The sequence below is a fragment of the Nilaparvata lugens genome, chromosome Y (genome assembly GCF_014356525.2).
Source record: "Nilaparvata lugens isolate BPH chromosome Y, ASM1435652v1, whole genome shotgun sequence".
Classification (NCBI taxonomy): domain Eukaryota; kingdom Metazoa; phylum Arthropoda; class Insecta; order Hemiptera; family Delphacidae; genus Nilaparvata; species Nilaparvata lugens.
Genome location: NC_052519.1, coordinates 9,205,950 through 9,222,700, shown reverse-complemented (window position 1 = coordinate 9,222,700; position 16,751 = coordinate 9,205,950). Strand labels below are relative to the sequence as shown.

Sequence of the window (16,751 nt, the reverse complement as noted above, 5' to 3'; positions counted from 1 at the left end):
TGTTGCTTTCAGTTTGGCATGTTAATTTCTTGATACAAATTTGAACATCTAGTCAACTAATTAAACAGGTAACGTTAAATTCAGTAGCCTAAACTACTTTTATGTAGCCTACTGAATATGATAATATTCATCAGACTAGAAAATCAAGTGGAAAAAATGACTGAAACTAAGAGGGTTTTCATAAATGGTTCTAACTGGAAAGTCTTGAAAGCTTGTTTAACGTGATTGTATGAATTAGAATTTATTCTATTATCAGTTTATAATCTTCTGTATGCATAATGAGCGTTCTTTTTACAGGTATATACAATACCTAACATAATCTAATACAAGAAAACAAAATAAAGTCTCAACATCTTGGATTTCCGATTTATAATTCATTTATTCATTTTTCAGTAAAAATGCGTCTCGTACTCCGTTGCGATTTAGACGAGAAAAAGGTGGAAATAGACATGCTGCCTGACGACACATTTGAAGCTCTGTCGAACCGGCTGGTTGAGCAAGAAAATTTCTCTGTCAATCTGAAACAACTCATCAGTGCCACCAAACCATTCGAAATGACAGCCAATGTCATCGAGTATTATTTCAAATCATTGAGAAATCAAAAGGAATCAGGTGAGACCGTGCAACCTAAACCTCCGAAATAGGTTTTTATTCTTGTTTAAGAAACTAGCTACATCGATAATCCACCTTGATTCTTATTGAAAGTCTACTTTTTAAACACTCTAACTTATGGGTCCATACACAACCACTCTCAGTGAGTCAAAACAGTGATAAGACCACTCCCAATATTGAAGGTCCGCTCGTTATAGTCAAGTCTACTTTATAATGACAGTAGTTGATTAACATTAGCTTTGCTATCCTTGTCTGTTATTCGACGAAGCAGATAGCGCTATCCCTTTCTGTTATTCGACGAAGCAGATAGCGCTATCCCTTTCTGTTATTCGACGAAGCAGATAGCGCTATCCCTTTCCAGCTCCTTAACGTTTACTTATCGTTTCTCAACAATGTAAAAATATTATCTATTACAAAATATTTATTCTCAATTATAATAATTTATTATTTTTAATAAGAATGAACAGTCAGTAACATCAATAATGTATAATGGTAATATTTATTAATAACTAGCTGCCCAGCGAACTTCGTACCGCCAAATAGTTAATGCATCTCATGACAACCTTTAGCTGGATGCACACCTTAGGAGGCGCGATGCGGCATTTTGCATCAGGTGCTTCTTGCTTACTGTATATTGGTTTGAATGGGAGAACTCACACACACTGAATCGGACATGGCGTGGAACGGTGTGAAAAGGTAATCTCCACAAGTTCAACACTTTGTATCACCAAGCCGCGCTTCCTCAGTTGTTCTTAGTCTTAGCTTAATCTGATGCACTATATTTTTATGAAATTATCCGACAATCAGTATTTTACATCTCAATATGGACTTTTCATGTGCTCAGTTAGTTGTACAGCAGTTTGTATTTTTAGATATAGTTGAATGCAGCTTGCTGGGAAATTTAATGGCACATCTCCTTGCTGCTGATTATCCCGTCCATATTCTAAATTTACAGCATTTCAAGTTCTACGACCCAAGTTTGGACGTCGTTCGCACCGCGGCATTATTATTAGAATCAAAATTTTGTGAATCAGTAGAAATAAAAAATAGAAAAACAGATCTACCGACGGCTGTTGGTTGACGCAATAACAGCTAATTTTTATTTCTGTGTGTGGCCTGCTCACAAATCTTCTTCCATAAGGATTACTTGTAAACTTTGAAGGACCATAGAAAAAAGTCCTGAAGTCTGATCATAAATTTGATAGGCCTTATCCTGCTCCTGAACATAACAACTAAACAAAAATCACCAAATTCGGTGCACACATAAAAAAGTTATTGAACGTCAAAATTTGAGGCTAGAACTTTATTTATATAGATGTAGCTTATATGTTAATTGTAATGTTAGTGGAGAAAGATCATTGATGCCGATTCTCTGCCTCGCCTCTTCCTTCTTTTTTTCATCCCAAGGACTCCAGTTATGGAAGAGCCTATGTATATAAGTCAGGTCAATGTAGTCAGGTTTCTATAAAATATAGCTAATACCGGTATATCTGATATTAACAATATTTATATAATTTATTATTAATAATAAATTATATTTATTCACCAAGAAAATATATTTCACAATGATTAAATAATAAATGGGATTAAATAATTTGTTAATTATATTTCTACATCGTAAAAGAACGATCTGGCAACGTTGTGGAGCTAGAAAAGGATAGCACTATCTGTTTTGTCGAATGATAGACAAATATAGCAGCATCAATGTTAATTGAATACTGCCATGATAACGTGGATCTCACTTATGGATAACTGGAATAGGATAACATAATTACTGACCACATTTTCTGATGTTCGACAACCACTGGCAACGTTGTTCTTCTATATTTCTCTGCCACTGCCATCATAACTTGGACCTTACTATATCAGCTACCTATTCTGATTGCCTTGCTGTACCTACAATTTGTATTGCTGGCTGTGAATAAATGATTTTTTTAGTACTGTTGAAAATGTGAACGGTAATGCCATGTAACGGCAGTCCAGTTCTTAGAATGAAAAGTGGCACTAACAGATAGATTAAATAGCATCCACTGCCCACTTGATCAGGGGATCTGAATTTGTCAAAAATCTAAATGGTCGAACAAAATAGACATAGCCTACAGTAACAGAAAGAAGACACAGGAGAAGAAAACATTATACAATTCATGTAGAGTAATGATTAATGTACTCCCCCTTTGTGTAGGAAGCACACTTTGAGAGATCGATTCCAATTCAGATCTAAAATCGCGTTCATTCATATTCTTTATGAAATCAGGTAAAATATTGTATAATTGGATGCCAGAGATCCTAACGCTCTGTCAGTACCTGACAATAGCATAGAGAAACAATAGCATAAGTAGATATCCCATGGTATAGGGTGTTTATATCGTAACTTTTTCTGTTATCTCAAGCCGATAGTCCATGTAGTTCTTTTCCATAAAGCTATGTGACGCTGGCAGTCTCTCATATTGTGCCGTTCATACAATCGCACCGGGCAAAACATTAAAAATCTACAATAATCGACAGTAATCGGCTTGAGATAACAGTAAACGTTGAGACATAAACGCCCTATATCATGGGATATCTACTTACGCTATTGTTTCTCTATAACAATAGTCAAGTGTTTTTAATAATTATTAAACGAAAATCGAAATTAAATGCTGTAAATTACCCCGAAGACTTCTGCCACTGCAAATATTGACAACAGGGTAAAGAGCTAGATGTAAATTTGATGAGCGCTACTATTCAAAAATTATTTGTCATTCCCGGGCTGACAAATAGTTTTTGAATAGTAGCGCTCATCGAATTTATATCTAGCTGTTTACCCTGTTGTCAATATTTGCAGTAGCAGAAGTCTTCGGGGTGATTTACAGCATTTAATTTCGATTTTCGTTTAATAATAATTATTAATTCATTAGCATTTGAATAATTGCAATATCTCAGTAATTTCCATCTGTAGACAAGTGTTTTATCGTCAATATTTGCAGTGGCAGAAGTCTTCGGGGTGATTTACAGCATTTAATTTAGATTTTCGTTTAATAATAATTATTAGTTCATTAGCATTTGAATAATTGCAATATCTCAGTAATTTCCATCTGTAGACAAGTTTTTATCGTTCGAAATGAAAATTATTGCAATTTACAATAGCCTATACGAGTATTTTTACCTACAGTATTTGAATTCTAAATTGTGTTTTGCAGACTTTCCTAAACCTGAGTCTCCGAAACCGGATGAGGGCTCGCCGGAACACATCTGCCGCATATGTCGTCCGAACTGTTGTCCGGTCCGTTCACCGAGCTGACGGCCGACGAGAAGACGGCGGTCGGTGACGGCGATGCCCTCGACCCATGGACGAGCATGTCGGGCTCAAAAGTGAGCCACACTTGGACCCCCAAATGGTCGAGTCAGACATTGTGCCGCGCAAACGCCTCTCCGTCAAGTACTGTCGACTCTGTGCATGCACCATTGAGGAGGACGCCGTTTTCATTTTCCAGTCGACGCCAACTGAACCGGGCAAAAACGACGAAGAGACGAAGGCATTGACACTTTGGCGGATAAAATCAACGAGGCACTGCCTATATTGGTAAGCATTCCAGTGGATTATCCAATGTCTTGATCAAGGCTAGGTTTTCCTGGATAGCTCGTGTCAAGTAATTAAATACATGATACGTAAAATGTAGACAGTGTCATGGTCCAGCAAAGCTTTCATCCTATTAAGCAAACAATTTCTGTACATTTGTATTTTTATATCTGGTTATTTATGTTTAACGGATCTCGAAAACGGCTCTAACGATGAACGGCGCTAACTCGCTGAACGACATTAAAAGGATAATTCATCCTTGACTGAAACAGCTGTGGATAGTAAAAAAGTGAGTGAGCGAGTGAATATGTGAAAAATCAAAATATTTACTGTCAATGTTTACTGTCAACTACTGTAAAACAAAACTGTTTAAAGTATTAATACCAACTGCTCGATTGCACGTTATCTCGTTTCAATTTTATTACCAACATAAACGTTTCAGAATAGCCTGATCATAGAGAATATTCATAAGATAAACTGTTGAAATGGTCTGTATCTTTTTTTGATTTCTTTTTGAAGTTGAGTAAAGCTTCAATTCATAAAACAAAAAACGCAAAAACAATACAAAGATGTGTCAATTAGAAAAAAAAACATTAATTCTAAATATTTGTATCTACTATCTGTAAAATACGGCTAGAGGTGAAGAACTAATGGCATAAGTGAAACACTTGTTCGCCAGTAGGAGTAGAGACTTAACTGTTTCTAAATCTTGAGCTAATAATTTAAAATGGAATATTTTTATACAAACAATGGAAAGTACCTATATTTGAAATAAATGCTATAAATAATTGTGAATTAATCCTGACATAATGAATAGTTTCAAGAGTTGAAAAAATGTTGATCTCATAGAAAATTAAGATGGAAGTAATAGTTGTGAAGTATCCAGTTTTTAATATAAATTGAAACAAACTTAATAGGCTCACCGATAGGTTCGGGTTGCAGTTTACAATCTTTGGAGCGATGTATACCAGCTGTTTAGGAATCATAATTAAAATATAGAATCACACATAATTAGAATCATAAGTAAAATATCTATGTAAATTGTATCCTATGAGTTATTGAATGAAAAAGACTAAGAAATTGTCAAAAACCACAGATTTATTGATACTTAGAAAGATCGGTTTCGGCTATTACACCATTGTCAATCTCTGATAAATCTCTGATTTCTGTGGTTTTTGACAATTTCTGAGTATTTTTCATTCAATAACTCATAGAACTCAAATCAGAGATTGACAATGGTGTAATAACCGAAACCGGTCTTTCTAAGTATCAATAAATCTGTGGTTTTTGACAATTTCTTAGTCTTTTTCATTCAATATAAATAATTACCACAATATCAACTTCTCAACTACACAAAAAGTTCTAAGAGTTACATTAATTCTTGAAAATGATCTTCTATGCTTATTGAAATACTTGAATATACCAAGCACATAGAGTTGACGGATTGATTGGACTCTCAGTTCACTGAATGCACTTTTTGAAGGGAAAGCTTGGTCTGTAACTTTCGTTAATTTATTTTTGAAGTTGAGTAAAGTTTGGTCTGTAACTTTTGTTGATATCTTTCTTTTAGGTGAGTAAAGAGGACGAACTTCCAAAGCAGGTCTGTCTGAGCTGCGTGGAATGCCTGAACGCCAGTCACGCTTTCACTAGGCGAGTCACGGCGGCTGATGATCTATTGAAAAAACTTCTCTACCAATCCAATGAATTTGAGAAGTGAGTATTTCCATAGAGAAACAATAGCGTAAGTAGGTATCTCATGGTATAGGGTGTTTATGTCGCAACTTTTACTGTTATCTCAAGCCGATTACTAATAATAATAATAATGAGTTTCTGTTCATGGCGTGGTCATAGGTATGGCCACAAGTGACCAACTCAAGAACATAAAAAACTGTCATAAGACAGGTCAAGAACAAAAATACACATCAAAACACAAAAAGCAGCAGCAGAAGAGCAGCAAGACTAATGCAAGAAGTATCTACTTACAGTCTGAGGATCACAATCATAGAACTCCATCAGAGAATAAAAGGGGTTCTCCTGAAGGAAAGCCCTCAGTCTCCTCTTCAAGCCCGTCTCTGGCAGAGTCTTGGCTGAAAGTAGCAGCTTGTTCAAAATTCTAGCTGGCTGGTAGATGAGGCTGCTCTGGGTCCTCCCCAATCTACAATATGGCAGGTCCAGCCTCAGCCTGCCTCTGGTGCCATGATCATGCACATCACCCCTGGTAGGCAAAGTACAGACACTGTGGAATGCCTTTATAGCTGACCTGTAAATGTAAAGATTGAAAACAGTGAGAATCTTTTCACTCACAAAAAGAGGCTTACAATGCGCTAAAAATTCTGTCCCACAAAGAATCCGGATGGCCTTCTTCTGCACCAACAGTATATCTTTTACCTCAGAGGCACCACCCCACAAGGTGATGCCATATGCCATCACACTTAAAAGAAGGCGAAGTAACACATGCGGAGATGGGCCTCTGGTACACATCTCAGGCTCCTGAGCAAAACAGCACCCTGCTCAACGTGCCACAGACTACCTGAATGTGCCCGCCCCAGGAAAGCTTACGGTCCAGAGTGAAGCCAAGGAGCTTCACTGGAGGGAAATCATATAGTACTCCATTCCTGATGCCAAACACAATTCTTTGGGTCTTCTCGCCATTGAGAAGGAAGAGATTTGCCCGAAACCAGTCTGCAACAGCCCTCTCAGAAGCACACATCTTTCTGCCCAGGTCAGTCATGTCACCACTGATATCCAGCATTGAGGTGTCATCAGCATAACACACCACAGTCCTGTCTCTGAAAAGGGCAACATCATTAATCATGATGAGAAACAGGAGAGGCCCCAGTACAGAGCCCTGGGGGACCCCACAGCTCACTGATCTGACTTGAGACCTCACACCATTCGCCAGCACTATTTGCTCACGTCCTTCCAGGTAGGAACGGAGAAGCATCAGAGGGCTGTCACCAATTCCATAGGAAGCGAGCTTGGCCAAAAGAGTAGCATGGTCCAGGGTGTCAAATGCCTTGCTAAGGTCACAATGTGAGCCCAGCAAGGCCTCCCTTCTCAAAACTTGCATGGACCTACCTTGAGAACAATATGTTCAACAGCCTCCACTGTCGACTTCCCCACTCTGAAGCCAAACTGTGTACCTGCAAACAGATTATTCAACTCACAAAATTCATAGAGTTGCTCAGCTATCACCATTTCAAATATTTTGGACAAAATAGGCAAAATTGAAATGGGTCTATAATTATTAGGGTCACCCCTATCACCCTTCTTGAACACATGTATTACCTTTACCAATTTTAGCTGGTCTGCAAATTTAGATTGAGACAGATATATGTTAATACAATATGTGAGTGGGACAATTATGAGCTCAATTATACTTTTTAAGAAACCACTAGACATGAAGTAAAAGTCCTTGCTGGTTGAGGTCTCCATTCTGCTTGAGATCCAGAGGATGTCCTCACAGGTCACTCCACGCCAAGCGAAGGCTGCCGCTGGTGGTCGCCTGATGTCTTCCAGCAGCTCCAGTGGTGTTTTTGATGCCTCTGGTGATGCCGCAATCCGCTCTCGAATCTGCTGGATGGAGTCCACCCAGTCATTGTTCAGCTTCTCTTATGATAGTGGACCACGTGCAGGAGCAGATGATTTTGTTTCACTCCGAATCACCTTCCATGCTGCCAAACACTTGTTTGGTGCCCCACGTATTTTAAAGATTTTTCATCAGCTGATTCACCTTTATGGCCTTACTTTGTTTTTATAGCTCACGTAAGCGCTAAATGTGCAAGTAGGAGACACCGCTTGTGTTTGCGCCGTCTGCTCTGTTTTCTATTTATGAATTGAGTTTTAGGTAAGTTGAGTTTAGAATTTTGAAAAAATAGTGTGAAAAAATGTCATCTCTATAATAATCTTCAGCATAATCTTATAATATCAATAGCCTTATTATAATCGTCTACACTCTCATCTTCTTAAATGCCTATTTCCTATTTTGTGATGGCTATCTTTATATCAGGTAGCTGCTATCTTTTGTATTTATTCTTTTGTAGGAATAATCGTGATATCATGGTTGAATCTAAAAAGAGTTTTATAGTTCTCAACTATTGGTTGTGATCGTATCTGGTATAGTTTCCTCTTCCTCATGCGAATTAGTTATGAGCAAAAGGTGAATAGCTGCTCTAGACAAGACTCACCTTTTTCGAAGCATTTGCTTCAAAAGTTGAGCAAATGCTCTAATTTATGAATAAAATGTTGAGTATAAACTTTTACTTTTGAGCAAAAACGCAAACTAATTTTTTGATGAGCATGAGAAAAAGGTTTTGCTCACGTTTATTCATAGAAAATGAAGCAAATGCTCCATATTTTAGAAGTATAAGCAAATGCTCAACTTTATTCATATGGCCCATTATATGAATGAACAAGTAAGTTTTGATTTGGAACTTTGTTCTATGAAAAAGTTTTTTTTTACGTTAACGGTATTTCATGATTGAGTATTTTTTCACTTAGAAATGCGGATGAAGACGAAGAACACTGCCCGCTGTGCTGTGACGGCTCCATGAAGGTGTTGCCGCGTGACGAAATGCCCGACAAGGAAGAACTGGAGCCGGAGGCCAGCGAAGAATTGGAGCAGCCTGTGTGGGAGAATGGCGGCGATTATGACTACTTCTACGTAGAGTACAACGACGAAGGCAGCAACAATAATATGCGCAACAAGAGACGCGGGCGGCCGAAAGGCTCGCGCAAACGCCAGTATCCCTGGGATGATGTGGTAAGTCAGCGACATTAATTAGATTATTCTATGTACAAAGTATAATTTACTTACAAACCAAAACCTATTTTAGCAACACTAGAATAAGGGATGATGCAATTTTACATAATGGAGATGAAATTTCTATGTTTAAATTGAGAATTTGAGAAAGTCGAAAATTCATACAGATCAAAAAAGTACAAAGTTCATTTTGTTAGATTACAACCAAGTGAACTCACAGACACATCAGTGTCTGCACTCGTATGTTCGCTGAGTTGATGTTAAGATTTTAGCAATAGACAGTATTGAAAGATGTAATTTATCTAATGGAATAAAGCTTGATTTGACTTTACTCGAAATGACAATCTGCCAACACTAAATTATTTATTTCAATGTCAATCACAAATCATAATTATAATATAGATAATATGATTGAGAGAAGACAACAGGCATAGCCCAAAACTGTCTTCTCCCAAATTTTGACAAATAAGGGCCGTTTGCACAGTGACGGTTTAAACTAAATCTCATTTTAAACTGGATTAAATTCGTATCAAGTCTAGTTTGTTATAATGTGTTTCATTTTGAGTTTAAGCCACCAGCTGATTAAATCGAGTTTAAGCTTTGACTGTGCAAACGGCCCTAAAAGTTTCAAAAAAGAATGAGGATAAGATTTCACTTTTCACTCCAAAATTCTAGTGAGGTCCACGTTATTAAGTCAGTGGAAATGACAGGACTTCACTGTTGCCGATTCTCTGCGTTACCACTGCCTTAAAAATTAGATAGCATTCCCAGTATATCCGATATAATACTGTATTAATTTCCATTCTTGTTAATAATAAAATCGATTATATTTTATTCGTCAAGAAAATATGTTTTCAATTACTTAATAATGAATTTTTATAATTGAGACTAAATATTTTGGTAATTATATTTCTACGTGGTCTCGAAACAATCTGGCAACGTTGCGGAGCAAGAAAATGATAGTGCTATCGGGTTTTTCGAATGATAGACAAGAATAGAACAATTAACCAATGTTAATCAAATACTGCCATTATTACGTGGACCTCTCTATACTTCCTATTAGTTTTTCGAAATTCTTCGTAAATACTACAGTTATTCCTGATCAACAAATACAGTAACCTATGTTTATCAATATCAATTAAATTCGATTATTGCACGCGAAACTTTCAAATATTGGGCCGCTTATCTTTGTTTTGGTGCAAATCGCGTTTACTGTAATTTGGTAAAGTAAAATGTCTACAATACCAATCTATATTTTTCAAAGGCCTTTTAGGAAAATTTTAAAACTTCACATACTTTTTTCAGGATGATAAGGATTGGTCTATGAAAGAAGAAAGTAGTCACAAAAAGAGAGGTCGACCTAAAGGCTCGAAAAACAAATCAGCCCAGCAAGAAAAGCCCGTTCAGTGTGGTCTCTTCGCTACCTGGTGAGTTCTTTATATTTTTACTTTCCTTGCCCTATTACCATAGGTAATGGAAGTATTGCTTTCCGAAAAATCTGGTGTGGCGCACTCACACAATTTTCTTTGCCGTTATGAAAATTGATCACCTGACGCTAGTGTTTACGCGCATCTCAAGTCTACTTATAAACAAAGATCTGAGCCAGCTGGTGACAGGACGAAAACGCTGGAGACACACGAGATCTGCTATCTCTTCATAGTGAATGATTTGATAGAATCAACACTTGCCAACAGTTTGCAATATTGAATAATCACGTTTACTCGAATTTCGAGCTTATTTCCATTTTTAGGTGAAAATGTTACAAAACATTAATTTTTTGTAAAGATTTTCATGCTGAATTTTTTCCATTTGGAATTTTTTGTTTAAAATTGTATCTGAAGCCTGATAATTGGGAATCTAAAATCAAACTATGCATGGATGGGGTGGAGCTCCTGAAATTTTTACAGATATGGGACTGGTGGCAGTTGATAGTACTTAACAATGACTATTTTAGGTCATTGATCAAAATCGTTGGAGCCATTTTTGAGAAAATCGCGAAAACCCTTGTTTTTGACAACATTTTCGCCATTTTAGCCGCCATATTGAATCGCATTTGATCGAAATTGTTCGTGTCGGATCCTTATATTGTAAGGACCTTACGTTCCAAATTTCAAGTCATTCCGTTAATTGGGAGATGAGATATCGTGTACACAGACGCACATACACTCATACACACACACACACACACATACATACATACAGACCAATATCCAAAAACCACTTTTTTGGACTCAGGGGACCTTGAAACGTATAGAAATTTAGAAATTGGGGTACCTTAATTTTTTCCGGAAAGCAATACTTTCCTTACCTATGGTAATAGGGCAAGGAAAGTAATGAAACGTATAGAAAACATGAAATTAGGGTACCTTAAATGTTTTTGGAAAGCAATACTTAATAAAAAAATTATGTATCCCAATTTCTAAATTTCTATAAGTTTCAAGGTCCCCTGAGTCAAAAATAGTGGTTTTTGGGTATTGGTCTGTGTGTGTGTGTGTGTGTGTACACGTTATTATCTTATCTCCCAATTAACGGAATGACTAGAAATTTGGAACTTAAGGTCCTTACAATATTAAGGATCCTACACGAACAATTTTCTAGTTTTCGAAATTTAATTTTAACATGGACTACGACTAAGCTCGGTTTTGGAAAGCCAATTTTCTGAATCCAGCTGTTTAAAGTCTAGAACTTGGCTAAATCCTGAGCTCGGAAACCGGCCCTTAGGAAGCAATGAATTGGATGATAATAACTGTGAAAATTATTATATTTTAGTAGGACTACCATATTGAGCTTATATTTTATAGATGGAAATTACTGAGATATTGCAATTTATTTAAATGCTAATGAATTCATTATTATTATTATTATTAAACGAAAATTCAAATAAAATGCGGTAATTCACCCCGGAGACTTCTGCTACTGCAAATATTGACAACAGGGTAAACAGCTAGATGGAAATTCGATGAGCGCTACTATTCTACTATTCAGAGATTGTCAGTTTGGTGTATGGGAAAGCATTCCTGACCGGCAATTAGGAAATACTGGGTTCGATTCCCGGGCTGACAATAATTTTTTTAATAGTAGCACTCATCGAATTTCCATCTAGCTGTTATAAAAACTGCGACTACTGTTATAAAAACTGCGACTACTGTTATAAAAACTGCGACCACTGTTATAAAAACTGCGACCACTGTTATAAAAACTGCGACTACGCCCCGTTCTGGAAAGCTTATTTTATGACTCCAGCTGTTTAAAGTCTAAAACTTAGCTAAATCCCGAGCTCGTAAACCGGCCTCAAATGGTCGAACAAAATAGACATAGCCCACAGTAACAGAAAGAAGACACATGAGAAGAAAACACAATTCATGTAGAGTAATGATCAATTTACTCTTCCTTTGTGTAGAAAGCACACTTGGTGAGATCGATTCCAATTTAGATCTAAAACCGCGTTCATTCATATTCTTTATGAAATCAGATAAAATATTGTATAATTGGATGCCAGAGCTACTGACGCTCTGTCAGTACCTGACAATAGCATAGAGAAACAATAGCATAAGTAGATATCCCATGGTATAGGGTATTTATGTCGTTACTTTTTCTGTTATCTCAAGCCGATAGTCCACGTAGTTCTTTTCCATAAAGGTATGTGACGCTGACAGTCTCTCATATTGTGCCGTTCATACAATCTCACCCGGCCAAAACAGTAAAAATCTACAATAATCGACAGTAATCGGCTTGAGATAACAGTAAACGTTGCGACATAAACGCCCTATAACATGGGATATCTTACGCTATTGTATAACGCTATCTCTATAACAATAGTCAAGTGTTTTTAATAATTATTAAACGAAAATCCAAATTAAATGCTGTAAATCACCCCGAAGACTTCTGCCACTCCAAATATTGACAACAGGGTAAACAGCTAGATGTAAATTCGATGAGCGCTACTATTCAAAAATTATTTGTCATTCCTGGGCTGACAAATAGTTTTTGAATATTAGCGCTCATCGAATTTATATCTAGCTGTTTACCCTGTTGTCAATATCTGCAGTAGCAGAAGTCTTCGGGGTGAATTATAGCATTCAATTTGGATTTTCGTTTAATAATAATAATAATTATATTTGATATTGACTCGAATTGTGTTGTTGAATATTATTCAATTTAACAGTCAGTCATTCGGATACATCGACGATTGTTTTATGATAATAACGTTGGTACCTTCTCGATCAGCTTGGAATATTTTATATGTTGGTATCCCACAGACGCCACAGTATAGCTGGCCAAAAATTTATATTTCTCTACCGGCCAACCTAAAAGATTTGGACATCAGGAATTTCAAAATTAAATTCAGAGATTGGATAGTTGAGAGACCATTTTATTCATTAGATGAATTTTATAATTGGACTGTCTAGCTATGTCCTGTATGTGATTAAATAGGCTAAAGCAGGTGTACTAGTCTGAGTGATCTATACGACTGATTTCCCTGTTTAAACATTTTACTAGTAGTTCTGTGAACTGTAGACCTCACGCAGTATTCTCATCCACAAGTACCTGATTGAAACTATAGACCTTATGGAAATACAGCAATAGACTGGCTTCTCCACACATCTGTGTAATCACTTGTCAGCTGATTTATGATGAATAATTCTATAGTCTGATTTTTACTCTAATATTGGCGTATGAAGGAGGATCCTTTTTCTTTTATATTATCCTTGAAATGCAAAATTTCCAAAAACCTTGCATATACGTCGACGCGCAATTAAAAAAGGAACATACCTGTCAAATTTCATGAAAATCTATTAGCGCGTTTCGCCGTAAATGCGCAACATAAAACATATAAACATTTAAACATTAAGAAAAATGCCAAACCGTCGACTTGAATCTTAGACCTCACTTCGCTCGGTGTATTATGTGTTTTTTTACCTTTATAAGTTGAATGTTGACCCATCCTCTGTCCACTATTGTGGATGTTCAGGACATGATAAAAATCTAATCTAATCCATCGTATTGAGCTTATATGTTTAACTAATTGGTGTTTGATGTGTGAATGCTTAGGCAATCAGATAGGCAGGCAGTGTTGGCGCACACTCAGGAGGTGCACTGCATCGACAAGACCTCGACGTTCCCCTGTCCGCTGTGCAAGGCGGTGCTGCCCGACGAGGGAGAGCTCATCCATCATGTCAATCATCACAAATGCGAGGCCACGGCCAATGAAACCCCTGCTGCTCCGCCCGTTACTCCGGTCAGTTCACTTTCATTTATCTCGCTTTTTCAAGTTGTTAATGTGTTTTACTGATATATAATAGTATCTTACCTCACATGGACGGGAAGGGACCTTTTGCAGGCGAGAATGATGTTTCTAGTCAAGGCGTTAGCCGAGTAGAAAGACATTCACGTCCAAGTAACGTACACTATTTTCTGTCATAATAATCTAAAGAATAATAATTGAGAAATAGAAAACATTACCTGCTTGTGCTGACGGCAACGTTGTTCTCCTATCTTCCTCCACTGCCATTATAACGTGGACCTCACTATAGATGCATATATGCGGGAAGGTCGTTTATGTAAATTCTATCTCGGTTGTGTGTTGATAACATATTTTACTTACTTACTCCCAGGGCCATCTATATCTAAGTTGACATTTGGCCGCACCAACAAACTGTCTCCACGTAGTTCGCCCCTCAGCATCTCTTTCTGTCGCTCCAAGTCTAACATATTTTAAATAGTAAAAATATATTATTTATTTTCACAGAATATAAAATAAAAACAAAATCAACAAACAACTTGCGCAAGTGTGAGAAATAAATGATGATGAAATTATTGTGTAGGTTATTTATATTTGTTGGTAATTGTGTGAATTTGATGTTTAGGTGAAGATGTGGAGGTGCCCGCTGTGCGGCCAAATCTACGTCTCGCAAGAGGAGCTCGGCATCCACGTGCTCGCCGAGCATGTACAAACGGCCTCGCTGCAGTACCAGTGTCCCCTCTGCGAGCATCCGCCTACCTCGGGGCCCCGCCTCGTGCACCACATCACCGACAACCACGCCTCAGCGCCCCTCTGGAGCTGTCCGCTCTGCGACCAAGGTACTCTACACTTATAGTCTAAACATTGATCAAGTGCAACACGAAAATGTAAAAGAAAATAATCTTCTTTTACATTCAGCCTACCGCTTTTTTTTCATGACAGAATTTAACTAGGAATAAATAATAATAATAATACTGAGGGTGAAGCCAACATTAGCTCTTAGGCTTGTGCGTGGGTAATGAGTGATGATGAGAGATGACGACTGCTTTTCAGGTAGTCGGGACCGACAGATTATCGTCTCCTCCGAAAGACGGGGAACTTATTTAACAAAAAAATTAACTTGTTTCAGTTTGATTTAGGCAACCAATTTCCAGTGAAGTTTTGCAGTTCATGAAATTAAAGGATATGATGATTATCATAATGAACATAAACTAGCATTAATTCAGTGTTGTTCATTTATCTTATTTACACTTTAAAATGGCTCTTGAAGGATTGGAAATAGTTGTGTTGAAATAAAATAAAGGGTATATTTTGAAAAAATAGTGATGTTACCAAGTCGTGAAAATGTCGTACTTTCACTTTTCAGTGACATGAGGTTATGAATTTGCAGCACTCTATCGGTGAAATGTTGAAGTATTTTAAAAGTAGAGAATCTGACTCATATAATGTATGAATAACATGTAAAACCATGCAGTGGGAATATCTGACAATATTTAGAACTACTACAACACTAGATAGAAACTGATACATTAAGCTGCGTACACATTTACGCGCTTCCAACCCACACCGAGCACGCTCCGCCCTCGTACCGCCCTCGTTCCTCCATCGAACCACAGTCGCTCCTCCCACGCACCCATCATGAACGTTACAGAAGATGTTAGATCTTCTCGCGTTCCCCGGTCGAACCACTCTTGCTCCCTGGTCGATCATCAATCGCTCTGCTGGAGTGACGTTCGGTTGCGGAGCAGAGCGAAAGTCTGTACCCACCTTTATATGAATCACTATGTCACTAAGCAGTGAAGTGTTAAGGTGCGTACAGACTTTCGCTCTGCTCCGCAACCGAACGTCACTCCAGCAGAGCGATTGATGATCGACCGGGGAGCAACAGTGGTTCGACCGGGGAACGCGAGAAGATCTAACATCTTCCGTAACGTTCATGATGGGTGCGCGGGCGGAGCGACTGTGGTACGATGGAGGAACGAGGGTGGTACGAAGGCGGAGCGTGCTCGGTGCGCGTTGGAAGTGCGTATAAGTGAACGCAGCTTTAAGGTGCGTACAGACTTTCGCTCTGCTCCGCAACCGAATGTCACTCCAGCAGAGCGATTGATGATCGACCGGGGAGCAAAAGTGGTTCGACCGGGGAACGCGAGAAGATCTAACATCTTCCGTAACGTTCATGATGGGTGCGTGGGCGGAGCGACTGTGGTTCGATGGAGGAACGAGGGCGGTACGAGGGCGGAGCGTGCTCGGTGCGGGTTGGAAGCGCGTATATGTGTACGCAGCTTTAGAATAAATCTTAGGGTTAAAGAAACGAGACGGGGCCGCCGAAAACAATGGATGAACAGGTAGAAGTTCTAGTGACCCTTCAGTGATCGCCTATTGTTATTGAATTTCGACATTTTCGTGATCAATTGTTAAGTTTTCAACTCCGAGGAAGATATTGGTGGACCAGTCTGGTTACTTGAAGGCACTTTCAGCTGTAAACCAGTGGTAGCATACAGTGATTGGATAAACACACACATTACTATCGATGACAAGTACAAATTTAGTCAAACGTACGTGGTGTGTAAAGCCCA

At 38.0% G+C, this 16,751-nt stretch overlaps 2 protein-coding genes across 2 annotated transcripts in view; both read left to right on the top strand.

Moving 5' to 3' along the window:
- LOC111051597 (sister chromatid cohesion protein PDS5 homolog B) overlaps positions 1–16,751 on the top strand; it is a gene marked incomplete in the record, with an annotated part of 199,314 nt that overhangs the window by 56,998 nt on the left and 125,565 nt on the right.
- Positions 394–15,046, top strand: LOC120348782 (zinc finger protein 319-like). The gene is made up of 7 exons (XM_039443634.1): positions 394–612; positions 3,792–4,174; positions 5,742–5,884; positions 8,672–8,933; positions 10,239–10,360; positions 13,986–14,172; positions 14,801–15,046. Exons 4-7 carry the CDS (start codon positions 8,721–8,723, stop codon positions 15,029–15,031), a joined length of 753 nt encoding a protein of 250 aa, XP_039299568.1. The 5' UTR covers positions 394–612; positions 3,792–4,174; positions 5,742–5,884; positions 8,672–8,720; the 3' UTR covers positions 15,032–15,046.